This window comes from Hyposmocoma kahamanoa, unplaced genomic scaffold, assembly GCF_003589595.1.
Source record: "Hyposmocoma kahamanoa isolate Upper Pololo Valley unplaced genomic scaffold, ASM358959v1 224, whole genome shotgun sequence".
NCBI lineage: Eukaryota > Metazoa > Arthropoda > Insecta > Lepidoptera > Cosmopterigidae > Hyposmocoma > Hyposmocoma kahamanoa.
The window spans coordinates 5,902,526-5,921,686 of NW_020653743.1; the positions used below are offsets into that span (position 1 = coordinate 5,902,526).

General features: G+C 35.8%; 2 protein-coding genes across 2 annotated transcripts in view; one reads left to right on the top strand and one right to left on the bottom strand.

Annotated features, from left to right (window-relative positions):
- The window catches only part of LOC113228200, a 191,772-nt gene that overhangs the window by 102,307 nt on the left and 70,304 nt on the right, over window positions 1-19,161 (bottom strand). The gene's annotated exons all lie outside the window — the stretch shown is intronic.
- On the top strand, window positions 10,495-11,232 carry LOC113228266. Its single transcript, XM_026461532.1, has one exon. It carries the CDS (start codon window positions 10,495-10,497, stop codon window positions 11,230-11,232), a length of 738 nt encoding a protein of 245 aa, XP_026317317.1.

A 19,161-nucleotide genomic window follows, 5' to 3' on the forward strand; every position in this document is an offset into this window, starting at 1 on the left:
CTCTAAGAGGTTAAAAATTGATTATCAAAGTTAGAAGTAGGTAAGGGTACCTACTATATTATTCAAACTTATCTTCTTCAAACAGCCGCTCTTTGCCACTGTTAAGAACTGTAGCAAGCTGGTTAGGTTTGTACTAGTTTATATTTAGAATTGTATAAAGATAGAAGGTAGTTTTCAAAAGGACAAGTTGGTTGGTGGTTCTGGACAAAGCTTCAAATTGAATACACTTAGTAAAGTTTTGTTTATGATTATTTTTCTCATTTCTCATTACAAAGTTCTTGTCGCTACGCTAACCCACGGCTACGGTCCTTACAAATGGTGGAGGCGCCGATTTGAGAGGAATTTTATACGATTTTATGGATATATCTCTGAAGAAAGGAAGAAAAAACATATAAGGTCGTATTTTTTTATTTGTACGTAATATTTTATTGCTTTTATCCTCGTGCTAGTGAAAAGGGCAAGAAAGAAAATGCATGGGATGGCGGCGCAGAAGTTTTCTGGGTTAAACGATGTAGATGAATTTATAAATCAGTTTGAGGTCATTAGTGTAATTAATAATTGGTCAGATGTGCAAAAAAGGTACGTGATTGCAACGTATCTTGAAGGGGAGATGTAGCAGGCTGGTTAGGTTTGTACTAGTTTATATTTAGAATGTATAAAGAATAGGAGGTTGTTGTCAAAGGGACAAGATGGTGGTTCTGGACAAAGCTTCAAATTGAATACACGTAGTAAAGTTTTATTTATTATTATTTTCCTCGTTTCTCATCGAAAAGTGCCTCTCGTTGCGCTAACCGACGGCTACGACCCTTACAGTACTTAGGTACCATAGACGAAAGGTTGGCCAGAAGTTTTTGTTTTAATTTCTATAAAAGAAACATTAAATTCTTTTGAAAAGTTTAAAAAATATATTCCGCTTTTCTTCCACCACCTAAGGTGAGAACTATCGTGCAAGAATTTCAATTTAGATAAGGAAAGTGATAAATTGTTTCTCACTTCTGTTGAGGTCGCTTAAGATAATGAAGATAAAAGAGCCGTAGACGGGAACTGTCTTTGTAAACGAACTTATTGTCTTCAAAGGCTTCTTGAACACCTTATTTTCTTTTTCTCTAGGAAATTATAAAGTGATTAATAATAATATAATTAACGTACTATAATACCTCATTCTCGAAATTTATGTGTGAAATTTAATTTGAAATTTACCATAAGCTTTTGGGTGGAAGTTTTCTTCCACTCGTGATCGTGATGAAACTTGGACGTCGAAGAAGATTCTCAAGCCTCGGGAAGCGTGTGAGGTCCTCAACCCGAATCGGGCAAGCGTAGCGGACTATGGCTTAAACCCTCGCCTGAGAGGAGACCCGTGCTCAGCAGGGGGACGTATAAATGGGTGATGATGATGATATCTCATAGAATTTAGCCGCCTTCCCCATTTCTGCTTGACAGCAGTAATGTGAGCGCAAATAATAAATAATAAACAAAATAAAAAAAATAATAAACGCAATAATTTGCGTTCCGATTTTGAAGGGTGAGGGTTCTGGTGAGATTATAGGCACATGGGACCTGTCAACTTATGTTTCAGGGTGACGGGCGCAGTAGCAGTGCCCCGAAGATCTTTGCAATTTAAAGCTCTAAGTGGCACAGTAGTGGTTGAGCTTTAAATCGCAAAGATATGAGGGACACTACCACTGCGCTTGTCACACTAAAATACCAAAAATGTGTGCGTCTTTATATGGCGCGAGGAGGGCGCACACATACAAGCCACGCTGCTACGTATGTATGTATGCTACGTTACTATTTTTATTTTATTATACTTGTTTCGACAAAAACTTAAATAATTGAAGTTAGCCTCAGATTAGATTAAAGTATTGTTGCGTTGTAATGAAATATTTGATGGAAATTTAAATTTTGGGGACAATAGAGGCCATTTTGAATTCATATAAATTAGGTATTTGACTCAATTTTTTATTTCAATCAACCCATAGATGTGCTGAATATGAATTATTTGCATTTTGATATTTCAATTAGCACCAGAGATATTATTAATGGTTAAAATGAGGGACGGGAGGACGTTGACTAATGATTAATGATGTTACTGATTTGTAACGCCTGTAACAAGGTTATGCCTCAGCGTGACGGGCGCAGTGGCAGTGCCATGGCAGTGCCCCTCAGATCTTTGTGATTCAAAGCTCTGAGTGGTACTGCAACTATTATGGATAGGCACGCCTATGTGTGTCGATTGCCACCAGGCGCACGGATCTTCCTCCCGTTGCTTGATGTCATAAAAAAACATACAAAGTAATTTTTTGAAAATATTGTTATGAAAGAGCTTTTATGTACTCGTACAATATAACAAATGTTTTACGCGTTGGGTAAACTAACAATTTCAGTTCAATATTATATATACAAAATATCTTCATTGTGACAATAAAGTGTAAAGGTCTCTGTGAACACGTTGACAGGGAAAGATAAGTTCGGCACGAAACGACAGTAGCATTTTATAATTTCTGGTTTGCTGACACTTCCAATTATGCTCTTAGTGAACCTTACTTGTTTGAAATTTGTTTTTGTTGTAAGACGACTTCTTTTGGAATTATAAGCGGGATTGATGTGGAGAGAATCTGTCTTGTATTTATTTATTTTAGTGCTATTAAGTGCAACATTTTCCCTTTATTTCAACATAACAAAGAGGATCAAAACTTTAGTATAAAATTACCTGTTACATAGATAAAATTATCCTTATTACTATGGCTTCAAGTCGTGTTTTCAATTGATTTTCGGAGAATTTCAATTTCAGTAAAAGAGCACCGCAGTTTATTTGAAGTAAGGTTGATTTATATGTAATGGTTAGATAAGGTATTTGAATATTTATCATATTAACTGTCTCCGTGGCCGAACGGTTACCATGCCGGACTGCCACGCGGAGGTCCCAGGTTCGATTCCCGGGCCGGGAGAAATATTAGTATAGCCTACATTTATTTCTCTCGTGAGATTGGGTGTAATTTGTGGTTGTCTATGTGTGTGTCACTAGTGCGGCTATGTTGAGTGTGTGCGTTATTATTGTTATTAAAATTTTATTTCATCTCATGATGACGATTATATAAAAAGTTTTAAATGAAGTATTTCTTCCATGAAATTGACGGTTTAGCGAGCAAGCAGACTTAATAGGATATTTTAAGCAAAAGTGTTAGAGCGTTGGCCTAATTATATAAACTCGATTTTTTATGATAGCACGTTGTGGTGCCAAGTTCTAAACAGAAAATATCTTCATCCTGACAATAAACTGTAACGACCCCCCGTAAACGCTCTGCGCTCGTTGAGATAAAAGTCTATTGTGACACTTTTGTGTGTAGGCGTTTATTTTTTTTTACTTTTCTACTCTCTATAAATGCGAACAGATTCAGTTTTTTTAATAAAATCTGCTTCATTGAAAATTTTAAGTCAAATTTAGACAGTTTGCTAAATTGTTCTGCGACTGAATAATTGGAGTACAAATTCTCAAAGTTTTTTAAACTTCGTCAAATTTAGGAGCAAAATTATTATCTACTAATGCCTTAACAAAAAGGGCTGTTCGTCATCTTTGTTCTGCTATTACCGTCTTTTAATTTATGTGAACTTAAATATTAACATTTAACTGTGTTTGTATTATTAAATACATAATGGATTTTCATAACGAATCAGTTTCTAGTATTTTGTAAGTTATTGGTGTATTTTAAGTTAAATAAATAAAAAATATATAACTTCACGCGGACAGCCATTAAATTTTAACTTATTACTTACTAGTTATTACTTAAGGTAGGTTTATTAGTTGGTGTACCTACACTCCGTATATTAGTTTGGTGCCGCAAGCGAACAGCTATCTACAAGTGAAGACTGAAAATTAGCAACGTTGAGTCTTTAGCCTTTTTGTCCACATCACTCAATTGTTTATTCTATTCGTTTTTTAAGTATCGTGTTTCTTATGTTTTGTGGAGAAATAAATGTCTTTTTATTTTATTTATTTTATCTACACACGTATCATAGACCCTCTATCTTATGATGTGTTACTTATCTGTGAAAATGTTATTCTATATATATATATGCTATAGAAATAACATCAAATTCAATTTTATTATTACATTCAAATTTCGAACATCTCTGGAAAACAAAACAATTTGATTCGACCTCAATTCTAATATCATCAGTCGAGATGAATTTTTATTCGAAATGAAATGTCAATAGCCTTAGAGCATATAGGACTGGAGGCGTTATCGATAGGCAATTCCCTCTGTCAAGGTACAAGTACAAAACGACTATCGCATAATAAACACTACTTTCAAATCGAAGTTTTTGCATTTCCGTTATCGAATTCACCGCGTCAAGTAGTCCAAGAAACATGTCTTGCGCTATACAAATTTGCAAAAAAAAAACCTCTGCTGCAGCCAGTCTAGCCAAGAGTGGAATTACGTTCCATACATAAGCCTATTTTTTACATTAATTGGTAATTTTCAATTTTATGACATTTTTTTCACAATGAATCACATTGATTCAATTTATCGATTACATAAAAAATATTTGAAAACATTCGAACATTTGACATAAGAATGCCTATGAAGTTCTCTATTTACTAACAGGCAACTATAGACAAAAAATGCAGTACTTCGTGGACGCTGTTTTTTCGTTATAGAGAAATGACGCGCTCTTTTAGCTTCTATTTTTATCGACAGATTATATAACGAAGTTTATTCAAATTGATTTCTCCGTCGTATTGTATATTCAATTATAATGTAATAAATTGTAAATAATGAAAATAAATTGTAATTGTTTAATATAAATCATCATAAATCATGCCTTACTGTAAGAAAAAAATAAAAAGTACATATACGAGTACATACATACAATACACGTAAATTACAAAAGCAATAAAAATAACCAAATAACTAACTGTCCTTATCCTACGAAAGAGCATGTCTTTAGCAAAAGCAAGGCAAAAGACACAAAGATACCCGTTACGTCAATTTCAATTTTCGAACAACAATTAGCCCGAAGTAACGTTTGTTTCAATTTTTGTTATACCAAACTTTTTTAGGCTATTTTACGAATATTACAAAACAAACTAATTTAATCTTTTATTTGTAATAAGCAACCAAAATCCCCTGAAAGCACAGGTTTCGTTATAAATCGGTTTTCGAGATTATGAAACTTTGAGTTTACGTCTAGTTGGAATCTAAAAATTCGAAACGTCGATACATTTCTTACAGCACGTCATAACTACCAACAGAGAGACATAACTATTTTCACATTTACAATATCTGTATGTATACCTATATATCTGCACAACTCTTATTCCTTGAAGTGAATTCGTATAAAATTCAACATAATCATTGAGCAACCATATATAACCAATAAATGGACGTCGGGTGCGCGCTGAAAAGTGTCCCTACCTGTAGGGCTTTAAAATCGCATACAGAGCGTCAATCGCGCAACAGTCTTCGTTTGTGCGACAGATAGCGCGGTTGTCAATCATGCAGTACCAATAATTATAACTTGTAAAAATTACTGCAGTAAAGTGTAAACACAGGATTTTGTATCATATTTTCACTAAACGAATATATTGAGTTATCATAGTTCTCATTTAAAAGTGTTATTATGTACAGTTTTATAGTATTTAATTTGTATATAAATGAATCGTAAATATAAATTACAAGAGCACACAAAATAATCAAATAGCTAACTGTCCTTTTTCTACACATTGCATGCGCAAAAGATGGAAAGAGACCCATTACGTCAGTTTCAAGAAACTTATATAAACTTATTGGTTATTTTCAATTCTTCGAACCACAAGCGGTTAAAATATTTAGAACAAAGAAACTATAGAGTTGCTTTGATTTTAACCTTATTTTTAAAATGATTTTTTTTTATTAAACGTTAGCAATAACTAACAAAATATTGTTGTACTCATTTTACGGCTTGGGATTACCTATCAGAAGTCAGAAAATACATTTGCCCGAAATAACGTAAGCTAGAATTTTCGTAATGTCAAATGTATATTTTAGGAAGATTACAAAACAAAAGCTAATTTTGTCTTTGTGAAAAGCATCAAAATTACTCGAAAGCGTAACGGTTTTATTATAAAGCGGTTTTCGGATTTACGAATATTTGACTTTACGTTTAGTTCGAATATCGGTACATTTCTTATAGTACACGCTTATTTTCACATTTGTACAATATTTGTATGTATGTATCTGTCCAACTCTTTATTATTATCTTTAAGTGAATTTGTACCAAATTCGACATAATAATATATGTAAAAATTAATTTATATTTACGAGAAAGGCTACTCCATTACTCTTGTGTTCAAGTAATTTTTAGTCGAAGCTTAATATGGTGCATTTTGTTCATTTTCCAGTAGAAGCTGAATATGGTGTTTTTGGGCCCTTAAATTGTTGCAAGCAAAATTAGGCAGTACTGCAATGACGTTACAATTTAAATTAAATGTTTTAGATTTTTATATTTCGTTACATGTTACTACGTTAGTATAGGTTAACTTCGCACATTTTTTCGTGGTGTTTGTATTAGACCCGATGTCCATTTGTTGGTAGGTCAATGAACATATTACTATAACATTGATTAATATTGACATTAAGACTACTCCATCACTCTTGTGTTCAAGTAGTTTTCACTAGAAGCTAAATGGACCACATTTTGATATTTTCGGTAGAAGCTGAGAATGGATAATTTTTGGGCCTTTAAATTGTGGCAAACAAAATTAAGCAATACTGCAATGACTTTGCAGTTTAAATTAAATGTTTCAGTTTTTTTAATATTTCTATACATGTCACTACGTTTGTAGAGGTTAACTCCGGCCATGCTTGTCATTGGCTCCAACGCAGACCGCGAAAAGCCATAAACTGACATGACATTTTCTCACGGTTTTTGGATTAGACTTTGGATTGTATTTATTGTCATCCATTTATTGGTAAGTCAATGGGCAATCTCCTCTGGCAAATACAAGTAAAACAATACTACTGTTACACTACTCACAAAATTGCAAAAAGAAATCATCTACATCCAGTCTAGCCAAGTGTGGAATTACGTTTTTCATATACATGATTAAACTGTACGTAATACATATCGACACCGTCACGTCGATAACTTTCCGTCTCTAGTATATTCATAAGAATCAATTTATTTTTATAGGCCTATTCTGTGTACGGACATGACATGAATGTGTGTTTTATCTATAAGCTAGTGTTGTAGCCTTTTGTTTGTGTGAGACCATAGTGACACGATTCAATTTTGCATTTGAGTGTACCTGTTTGCTTGTAGTAGTAGTAGTAGTCCCGTCTTATATGCTCTAAGTCAATAGCAAACAATTTTGACAAATTTCACACATTACTTGATATCGAACGATATGATAGTTGAGGCCGACTCAAGTTTGTCTATGAATTAAATCAAAACTACGGTTGTGTGACATGCGTGAGAAAAGTTTCTATTTGCCGCCATTTCGCCAGTCGTAACATGCGGTTCTTGAACACATCATAGAGATCTTATAATATTATGTGTATAGATAAAGCTGTGCATGTAATTGTACATATTCAGGCACACACTCGACATACACTCGACATAGCCCCGCACTAGGAAAACCCTGTGTCGCGGGTGCCATGGACACACACATAGACAACCACAAATAACACCCAAACTCACGAGAAAAAAATGTAGGCTATAAAAATATTTCTCCCGGCCCGGTAATCGCACCTGGGACCTCTGCGTGGCAGTCCGGCATGGTAACCGTTCGGCCACAGAGGCAGTTAAAACACTCGTGTGATGTTTTTATGAACCCACACTCGTATTTTAATGCCTCTCATTAAGTACCAGTCACATAAACTACTAATTGTAAATATTATACTTAAGGGACAATATTACTAACATCATGAACAACAATTTTTGTTTCATAACTTTAAAAAAAATGTAAATATAATCTGAACCGTTTTAGATCTGGTGGCCTACCACAACCTCTTAAAACAATATTATTATTACTTTAATCTTACATTGACTTTTCGTACCATAACTCGCTTAAAGTAAGGTTATTGTAATGTTAAAACTATGAAGTTTTATTGGCAGCTTTGTGACTATTCATTCACTCAGTTCGTACTATGACGCGACTTAACTTTAACATTAAAGTAATATAGCTCTTATGTCAAATTTAGCAATCTTAAAATCGTTACACGGATGCAATGGAAACAATATTATTTTTAGTTTTATTGTCTTAATATTGATTTGTAATGATTAAAAGTTAAGTTGAAATTACTTATTTACATATATCTCTCCAATATTTTGTTTATTTTTTATTTATTAGCACACAGTAAATAATTTTTCGGTAAATAAAAATACGCGATGTTTATTTCGTAAAATTATAACAGCGCCATCTATATGCTCCTTGGCGAAACTAACAGTTGACATTAGACTATAATTCTAAATTCCATCGAGTATATTCGATGCTGAATTCACAACGTGACTATCAAGACCCAGATTGTTTTATTTATTTTTCTTCTTGAAAATGCCGAATAATTATTGAAAACAACGTAATTTTAATATATTTTATTATTACATACTTTTCTTTTTTTAACAGTCAAAGTTCTCTAAATGTAAATAACATTAAGTACTTAAACATTATACTACGATAGACGATTTGGAACATCAAAAAAGAAAGACATGACATTATATAGTTCATATAGCGTTATCTCTTTTCTATTTTTAATGAGGAATAGACAATATTGGGAAATCATTCGTTCTTTCATTCACATTTGCAATAATACATTATTTGGTTGACAGGTTCGTCACGGTACAAATATGAGTAATATTACAATAAGCTTACTTTAAGCTTACATTGAAATAAGATTGTTTTTGTAAAGGTTATAGTAGGTCCCCTGGCATTTGGTAGTAAGAAAGAAAGAAAGAAAACTGTTTATTACACAAGCACTGTTTATTACACAAGTACGGTAATAAGTTTAAATGTGCAAGCGTCGTCCTCCACTCTGGGGACTGGTATTCACGCTAGATCTTTCTTTTGTTACAGCACAGACTTATTACCGATTAGAGCGATCTATTTAAATATTTTCATTTTTGTACGAAAGTACCTTACCTATTTCTATCGCCAAGCAGTGATGGTCACATTACTGTGTTCCGGTTGTGAAGGGTAAGGGTGCTGGTGAAATTACAGGCACATGAGACTTGTCAACTTATGTCTCAGGGTGACGGGCGCTATGGCGGTGCCCCCAGATCTTTATGATTTACAGCTCTGGGTAACACTGCAACTGTTAAGAACAGACGTGTGGCTTACAACCAGGCGTACGACTTGTTCGTCCCGTTATATTAGCAGTGCGATATATAAAAAAAAGTAAATTTGACAAATTATTAAAAGTCATGGAACAAAAGTTGTTGTTTATGATGTTATTAATATAATCCTGTGATGTTGTTAGTACTTAATAAACAATCATGTATATTTTTAAGTTTTATTGAATATCACGATATCTTATTACCACGATTATTATTTTTATAAAATCATTCCACGAACGTGAGTGAAGATATTATAGATTTCTCACATGACGCTACAGCAAAAAAGTCGTACAAACCATAAACAAAGATCTGCAACAAGCATATAGTAGAATCCGTAAAGTCTGGTGGTTTGTTCCGTAGCTCAGTTGGGAGAGCGTCTGCCACGGATTACTTGAAGGATGCAAGGGTCAGTGGAGAAGAAATCCAGTCTTGTCGAGAGTCCATGGTTAGTCGTTTGAATTTGACACTTAAGGCAGTCTCCGATTGGGGCGATGCCAATCTTGTCAAGTTTAATGCTACCAAAACACAAGAGTGTCTTTTCTCTACTAAACGGAGTGCCTTTTATCTGTCTCCAACTTTTCGTGATATATCCATACCGATAGCCAGCGTCCAATCTGAACTTCGGCAGTTACATTGAATCCGTGGCCGAAACTGCAGCCAAGAAACTTGGCATCCTTTCCAAGGTGACGCGATACTTCACACCGGGATAGTTGCTTCAGCTGTACCAAGCACAAGTCCGGTCGTGTATGGTGTACTGGTGCCACTTATGGGATGGCTCTGCTAAATACCAACTGGCCATCTTGGATTCAATAGACAAGTGTGCTAAGAGGCTTATAGGTGACTCGTAACTAGTAGAAACGAAGCTGCAGAGCCTTGAACACTGTCGTAGAGTTGCCAGCTTATCGGTATTCTACAGGATATATCACGGAGAGTGTGCGATGGAGTTGCATAATCGCTTGCTTTCTCGACCTGTCAAGGGCTTTTGATCTGGTTTCCTACGACATACTGTGGAAAAAACTTGAGGTTATAAACTTGCCGAATGATATTATTAACATCTTCAAGTATTGGTATGGAAACCAGGTCAACAGGGTCAGGTGGTTGGGGGCATGGTCTGAGCCGTACAGGTTACAGTGTGGGGTTAGACAGGGAGGACTAACATCTCCCTCTCTGTTTAACCTATACATGAACGAGTTGTTAGTCGAGCTCAGTGGTAGTCGTGTTGGCTGTCATGTCGACGGGGTGGCTGTTAACAACCTCAGCTACGCAGATGACATGGTGCTGCTGAGCGCGTCTGTGTGCGGACTCAGATCACTACTTAGCATTTGTCAATCGTATGCAGATAGACATGGACTAATATACAACACGACCAAAAGTCAGTACATGGTGTTCGGTATTGGCCATAGGAAGTTGATGAGTGTGCCGCCTGTTAGCTTAATCGGTGCTCCTCTTGACAGAGTCGAGAAATTTAAGTATCTCGGTCACTGGGTCACCAGTGATCTGAAGGATGATATGGACATTGAGAGGGAACGGAGGGCTTTATCGGTCAGAGCCAACATGATAGCCCGCAGGTTTGTTCGTAGTTCCGTAGAAGTGAAAGTTGCATTGTTCAGGGCATTTTGCACTTCCTTCTACACATGCAGCCTGTGGGAGACGTACTCTCAGAAGGCATATAGGGCCCTCCGTGTCCAATACAATAATGCGTTTAGGGTGTTGATGGGGCTGCCCCGATACTGCAGCGCCTCGGGCATGTTCGCAGCGGCTCACGTCGACTGTTTTTACTCAACCATGCGCAAACGCGCATTGGCACTGGTGAGTAGGGTACGGGTCAGCCCCAACACCATCATGCGCATGATTGCGGACAGGTTCGACTGTCCATATATGAACCAAGCTTGTCGCCTGCATGTTGTTTCAAACACTTAGTTCATAAGTTAAATAATTTTATAATGATAGTTTGTGTTTTGTAATATTTTGTAAATTTTATTTTTATTATGCATTAAATTTCAGGTAATAATAATGTAATATGTAGTGAATGTATTGTCTATAATATGGGTTTTTGCTGCCCGAAATAAATGAATTTTATTTTATTTTATTTTATTTATTATTTATTATTTATAATTTGATTCCGCCTTCATTTTTTCATCATCGGGAGACTAGACGTGGGCGGGGATTCTACCCCTATGTTGTGGATATTCCCCGGATTTGCACGAAGCGTTTCGCTTCCACATTTGTATGGCGAGCGGCTAGGGAGTGGAATTCCCTGCCTGCAGACTTGTTCCCCGAACGCTATAACTTGGACCTTTTCAAGGCGAGAGTGAATAGGCATTATTTAAGTGTGCATGCTACATCCTCGACCTCGTCACTTTCCATCAGGTGAGATGGAGGTCAAAGGCGCACTTTTTTTTTTTAAAAAAGGCGCTTTTTCGAATTCAGCATACTGCATGCATACTTTGGGATCAGAGCAATAAATGCTATGTTGTGTAATTATTATTTTTATATTTATTCAGAATAAATATTTTTTTAAATTTTGAGTTGTGTTTGCTTAATTCCGCAATTTTGAGTTACGACAGTATTTGGTTTAGTGTGCGATATATTGAAATTAGTCTATATAATAATAATAATAATAATAACAATAATAATAATGTATTTATTTCTCTCCACAAACATAACAACTGAACATGAACAAAAGAAGGATAGACAAAAATAGTGTTTATATTATGTTTGCAAAAAACTGGTACCTAAACTAAGCATAAGCTTGTAATATAGGATACCAGGTCTGTCACCACAGACAACTTACTCTTTCTCTTAATACTATGATTGCAGAGGTTAAAATTAAGTTTAAGATTAAGGTTATACAATAGTGAAAAAGAAAACCAAATTTAAATACGTGAACTGACTAAACTAACAATACAGTTTGAAAGTTTGTGAACTATGTGTGTATATAACAAAAGTTCTCATAGGAAAAGGCTATTCGATGAATAAAGTAGAAATATCGTATTCCTCCATTTATTCTCATGTCAGTCTTTATGTCAAGTCATTCCGTTCATTTGTCTTGCACTGCGTTGTGTGGGTGAACCAAAAATAGAACATTTCACCCATTGACCTACCAATAAATGGACGTTGGGTTCGCGCTAAAAAGTGTCCGCACGTATAGGGCGTTAAAATCGCATACAGAGCGTCAATCGCGCAACAGTCTTCATTTGTTCGAGTGACAGCGCGGTTGTCAATCATGCAGTACCATATAATAATAACTTGTAAAAATTACCGCAGTAAAGTGTAAAAACAGGATTTTGTATCATATTTTCACTAAACAAATATATTGTGTTGTCATAGTTCTCATTTAAAAGTGTTATTTTGTACAGTTTTATCGTATCTAATTTATATATAAATGAATAGTAAATATAAATTACAAAAGTACACAAAATAATCAAATAGCTAACTGTCCTTTTTCTACACATTGCATGCGCAAAAGATGGAAAGAGACCCTTACGTCAATTTCAAGAAGCTTATATAAACTTTTTGGTCATTTTCAATTATTGGAACCGCAAGCGATTGAAATATTTAGAACAAAGAAACTATAGAGTCGTTTTGATTTTAATCTTATTTAAAAAAATATTTTTTATTAATGGCGTTTAATTCGAGCTAACGAAATAAAATGTCAAATGTATTTTTTTAGGAAGATTGCAAAACTAAACTAAATCGGTTTTCGGAATTACGGTTTACGTTTAGTTGGAATATCATTAATAATATAATACATATATAATAGAATACATTTCTTATAGTACACGCTTACTTTCACATTTGTAGTATTATTTGTATGTTTGTATCTGCCCAACTCTTTATTATTTCTTTAAGTGAATTTGCACAAAATTCGACATAATAATATATAGGTATATAAAAATTAATTAATATTTACGATAAAGGCTACTCCATTACTCTTATGTTCAAGTAATTTTCAATCGAACTGCCTCGGTGGCCGAACGGTTACCATGCCGGACTGCCACGCAGAGGTCCCAGGTTCGATTCCCGGGCCGGGAGAAATAGTTGTATGGCCTAGAATTATTTCTCTTACTTGTGGTTGTCTATGTGTGTGTCCATGGCACCCGCGACACAGGGTTTCCCTAGTGCGGGGCTATATTGAGTGTGTGCATTATAAAAAAAAACTAAAAATAACGGATGACGGACGGATAACTCACAATCGAAGCTAAATATGGTGCATTTTGTTAAATTTCCAGTGGAAGCTGAATATGGTGTTTTTGGGTCCTTAAATAGTTGCAAGCAAAATTAGGCAGTACTGCAATGACGTTACAATTTAAATGAAATGTTTTAGTTTTTTATATTTCGTTACATATCCCTACGTTTATATAGGTTAACTACTATATATATATAATATATATTTATATATATATATATATATACTATATATATAGTATATAGGACATTTTTTTCGTTGTTTTTGTATTAGACCCTACGTCCATTTGTTGGTAGGTCAATGATATCACCTTAATTACACATTTGTTTTTATTTCTTAATTCCAGTTGAAGTATATTGTGTTGTTTTTTAACCGTTTTCAAAAAAGGAGGAGGTTCTCAATTCGACTGTATGTTCTTTTTTTTTTGTATGTATGTTACGCGATAACTCCGGTATTTGTGAACCGATTATCATGATTCTTTTTTTGTTGGAAAGGGGGTATTTCCATAGTGGTCCCATTTCATTTTGAAGAAAATCATCCATCTCAAAGGGTGGCTGTTCACGCATGAAGATTCATTTTTATAAATAGCGCCTAACTTTTATTTAGGAGCAATTACTTTTAGCAATTATTTAGTTGATTTTGCTATTTCTCCAATTCCAGGCGTTTCTCTCTCGATATACTTTGAGTAGTATACTTTGTCGTAGTGAGAACGTATTTTTATTATCTCCAGTATCAAATCCTGTATAGTGGCGAACTAGGAGATATTTCAATGAAACTTAGCAAATAGACGTAATTCCACGTGCTTTTGAGGTCGGTTTTTTTAGTACTCTGTACTGATTATAATATCAAGTGATGGAACGAACAAGTCGTGTGCTTGCTGGTAAGCGACACGCCGCTGCGCCGATATCGATCCGAATTTGCCCTTAGAGAAACACATCAATGCCTTACTTTCTCAAACTCGTATCTTATAAAAAGTAATTATTCAGGAGACGGCAAAACTTTCTATTTATTTTAAATTTATTATCAACGGGGTTAATTTGGATTCATGTCATGTGAAATCAGCTTGCGAAATTTGTACATTTTTGCATTTCAGTAACTCTGTGCTTTAAGATACGAGTTCGACGTTTAAGGTACGAGTAAGGCGACGATTTTGTCTTAGAGAAACGGGCCATTGCCGGTGCGTTGCGTCATCGCAACGCGTATGATTTCGACGCACCGAGTGCCACACGAACAATGCGGTGTCCCAATTTAACGCCGTTTACTTACGCACTGCAGCGTCTCCTGGTCGTTACGTACCGTTTCAATTCAACGCACCATGTGGCAAGAACGTATAATATGTAGTACAACGGAGTGTCACCGCTCAGGCGTCGCAACGCCGCCTACGCGACGCATCGTGTGGCATCGCCCTAATTCTTTCACGAAGAGCTTTACTGCTAATAATTTAATAGCTCACTCAGTAGGTTATCACCACTTGTAACGATTCTTTGTAGCTGTTTCAGTGAGTCGATTGAGAAGTGAACCAAACACAGCTATACTATTAGATAAAAATCCGATAAAGGTGAACACCACCTATTTTTTTGCGGTCAAGAATTCCCTTTAATATATTTTTATTTATACAATGTTGAAGTTTACGATACGTCTGTGCCGAGCTAAGTTTTCTCATTTCGGTGGCTCAGAGCGGGCGTGGGAGGGAGTTAAAGGGTTCTGGTTTATTTTGTAATCATATAGGCATATGACACATAACAAGAACGTTATTGACAAGCAAATCGTTGAATATTATGTTTAAGTATGATATTTATAGTATAGTAATTCAAAATAATATATACCTACGCTCTAACCAAAATTCGATGTACAATGTTTAATAACAAAACGTTGCTAGGCCAATTATGGCATAGGAAAACAACATTTCTTTCAATGCTCATTATTAAGGCTAGCTCTGCCCACGGCCTGCTCTCGTAATTGGAATTTAACTAGGTAAATAGGTAATTGGGTTATGTCGAAGTAATACTTACCTAACCAATTGTTATAAAGTTTACAAAACTTTACAAAATTATAAGATTTTATTTGATATTAATTTACTACATATTATATCATCCAGCATCTATTTCCGATTCTGAACTTGAATTACCACCAGAACTCGAATGTTTGCAATCTCTCCCTTCAAATCAAAAAAGTCACTACGGATGACACAGTTTTACAAATAATTAACTATTATGTCATTTTTAGGTGGTAACAATACTTTAAGATGTAGTATTATTCGTAACCTATTTGAATTTCGTAGGAAAGTATTGAAATTGTTGTAACTGTGAAAGAGTCAGAGATGAAAACCCCAAAAAGCATATGTTTTTGTATGTTGACATTTGTTCTATATCGAATTTGGCTAGAGTATAGGTTAGTTTTCTCGTTGTTATTATTTACTGCGTGTTCCTAAATGGATTTTTCTAAATTGGTTTTTGTCTGAGTGTTCTGAGTAGTGCCTCGGAATGAATTCCGTTGCTATGATAAATCGTAACAGAGATCTGCAACAAGCACATAGAAAAAGTGAGCTGAAGTGGCCTCTGATTTGCCAGTGCCGTGATTTGAGAATGCTCTCGTATTTATTCTTAAACATTACAGCAATTTAAGAGACTGTTATGCAAAATATGTTTAAATTCCTAATTATTTGACAGTCACGCAACAGAGGTTATTTGGCGTAGAAAACCTGTAAAAGGAACAGTACAACCAAATTGGTATTATATCAGCATCATCATCATATCGGCTGGAAGACTTCCACTGCTGAACATGTGCCTCCCCCAAAGATTTCCAGACCAGCCGATCGGACGCGACGTGCATCCATCAGTTACCCGCCGCCATTACTAGGTCATCCGTCCATCTAGTAGTGGGCCGTCAGTGGTATTATATAAAAATATATCTTAAATGCATTTTAAACAAGGAAAAGCCGAGAAATGGTTCAATTTAGAAATTACAAATTAGCTTTATTTTGGTTACTGACTGTTCTATTGCCGAGAGGGGGAGCCAGGAGAGCCATAGCACAGGGCTCACCTAGTTTGGGCTTCTGTCTCGCATATCAAAGCTCTATGTTCAATTATATATTCATATTTTGTAATTGTTGGAAGAAAATAAATGACATGATTATAAAAAAAATACTATGTACGGCTGTCAAACAAAATAAGAGAATATTCGAATTCTGCTTAGAACGTATCTCGGTCAACATCGCATCTTCAAGAGAGCACTGAGCTTCTGGCGCTAATTGATTTTAGGTATTCTATGCGCTCAATATCTCTCGTTACCGGTGAAGTTAAAAATATCGGTATCATGCTCTGTAGCCACGCCACACTATAAAAAAACTACCAAAACGCAAGCGTGTCTATTCTCTGCAAAACGGAGTCCTTTCGACTTGACTCCGACTTCGTGATATATTTATATCGAAGACTGTCCCAGCTACTTGGAACGTACCTATCGTCCAATTTGAACTTCGGCTGATACACAGAATCCTTGGTATCCTTTCCAGGGCGAGGTGTTACTTCACACCGGGACAGTTGCTTCAATTGTACCAAGCACAAGTCCGGTCGTGTATGGAGTGCTGCTGCCACGTAAGGGGTTGCCCTGCTACATACCAACTGGCCATTTTAGATTCAATCGACAAGCGTACCAAGATGCTTATAGGTGACTCAAAATTAGTAGAGGCTAACCTGCATAGCCTTGAACACCGCCGTAAAGTTGCCTGCTTATCGGTATTCTACAGGATATGTATCACGGAGAGTATGCGAGGAAACGGCATGGGTTAATTCCACCTTTCCCTTTCCATCATCGGGGGCCCAGGCGCAGGCTGGGGATATTCCAAGTCCCCTATGTTGTGGATATTCCAAGAATACGCATGAGCGTTTCGCTTCCACATTTACATGGCGAACGGCTATGGAGTGGGATTCCCTGCCTGCAGACTTGTTCCCTGAACGTTATAACTTGAACCTTTTCAAGGCGAGAGTGAATAGGCATTATTTAGGTGTGCATGCTCCATCGTCGACTTCATCGTCACTTTCCTTCAGGTGAGATAGCCCCTTGTCACTAGAGAAACCCTGTGTCGCGGGTGACATGGACACACATAGACAACCACAAATTACACCTAAACTCAGGAGAAAAATATCGACCATACAAATATTTGTTCTGCCCCGGGAATCAAACCCGTAACCTCTGCGTGGCTGTCCAGGATGGTCACCGTTTGGCCATGGAGGCAGTTTAAATTTTGCAATTATAAAAGTTTGCAGTTAGAATGTACCTCGCGTGACGGTTATTGTTATATTGCTGCTAAAAATTCACAAATGCACGTAATTTAGAAATTTTTTACAGGTACTCGAATCGGCTACCTTAAAATCAACTGATCTCCCACTGAGCTACAACTTCTATGTAAAATATTAATAAGTTTATTCGTCAAATTGTAAGCTGAAATTAAATACAAAGTGGGAAGTCTTTATTTGAATTTCAAACATTCGACATTACGAGTTCCAAGTAAACAAAACAACATAAAGCAATTAAGGCCTTTGCAGGCCGTCCCACCTAAGGATGCGTCCATACAAACAGCAATCTGCATTAATGTGGTTACCATGTGGGTTTTATGGTTTAATCTAGTAAACGCGTCATGAGTGGAGAATTTGTTAGTTTTTTTTCGTAGTCTTTGAATTTCAACGAAACTGTTTGTTGGACTTCATACGAGAAATAGTAGAGGGTATATTTTGTTTAACCAAGTGATGGGATTAACAAGTCGTGTGCCTGGTAGTAATCCACAAGCCTGTGCCAATCACAGCTTTCCATCACAAAGATCAGAGGGGCACTGCCGCTGTCACCTTTACACATTGACAAGTCTCAAGTGCCTGTAATTTCACCAGTACCCTTAAACTTCAAAACCGGAATGCGGTAATGCTCACATTACTGCCTGGCGGCAAAAATAAGTGAGGTGGCAGAACGTCTCTGGAGGAACCCTTTCACAAGCTACTAAATGTTAGCACTTGCAATAACTTCTTTCTTTTTATATCATCCATCATCCTCAAATATGCGCAACCTGTAACACCGAACAGTGTAGAAATAAAATTGATTATTAACGCGATTGTAATTTCTAATTTATTTTTCGCAATAAGACTGCTCTGTCGTGAACCTGTGAAGTTTCCTTTTGTTGCGGCCGTACCAAAGACTGCGACGTACTGTTCTGCAACCTACATAACATTATTATAGACCGTGTAGGAAGCTTCTTGCAAGTGCAGTTCGTGTAAGTAATATGGAATCTACTTTAAACCGCAAAAAGTACAGTCGACTATTTATCGTTATGCTAGGTTTCTTTGTAAATATGATTTGCTTTAAATATACTACTGGGAAAGTATTTTGCTTCACCACTGATTTTTAAGCAAAATTTTGACTACCCCCAAAATGAGGGTAACTATACGCTGACCGCGCGATCGTTTGGTAGTGGAAATTTATTATGCATGATCAAAGTGGGATAAATTGGTATTTATTTATTTTATTTATTTATTAATTTAAACATTTTAGGAAAATTCACCGGCAAATAATACAATTATAGTATACTTAAATATGAGTAATCCAATGCCATTTACGATTTCCATCAACGTGATATAAAGTGTTTAATTGATTAGCAAGCCAAAAAGAGATTT

What these genes read in the sequence shown, in the direction of transcription:
- LOC113228266 (XM_026461532.1), top strand. Translation starts at nt 10,495, where the DNA reads ATGAACGAGTTGTTAGTCGAGCTCAGTGGTAGTCGTGTTGGCTGTCAT.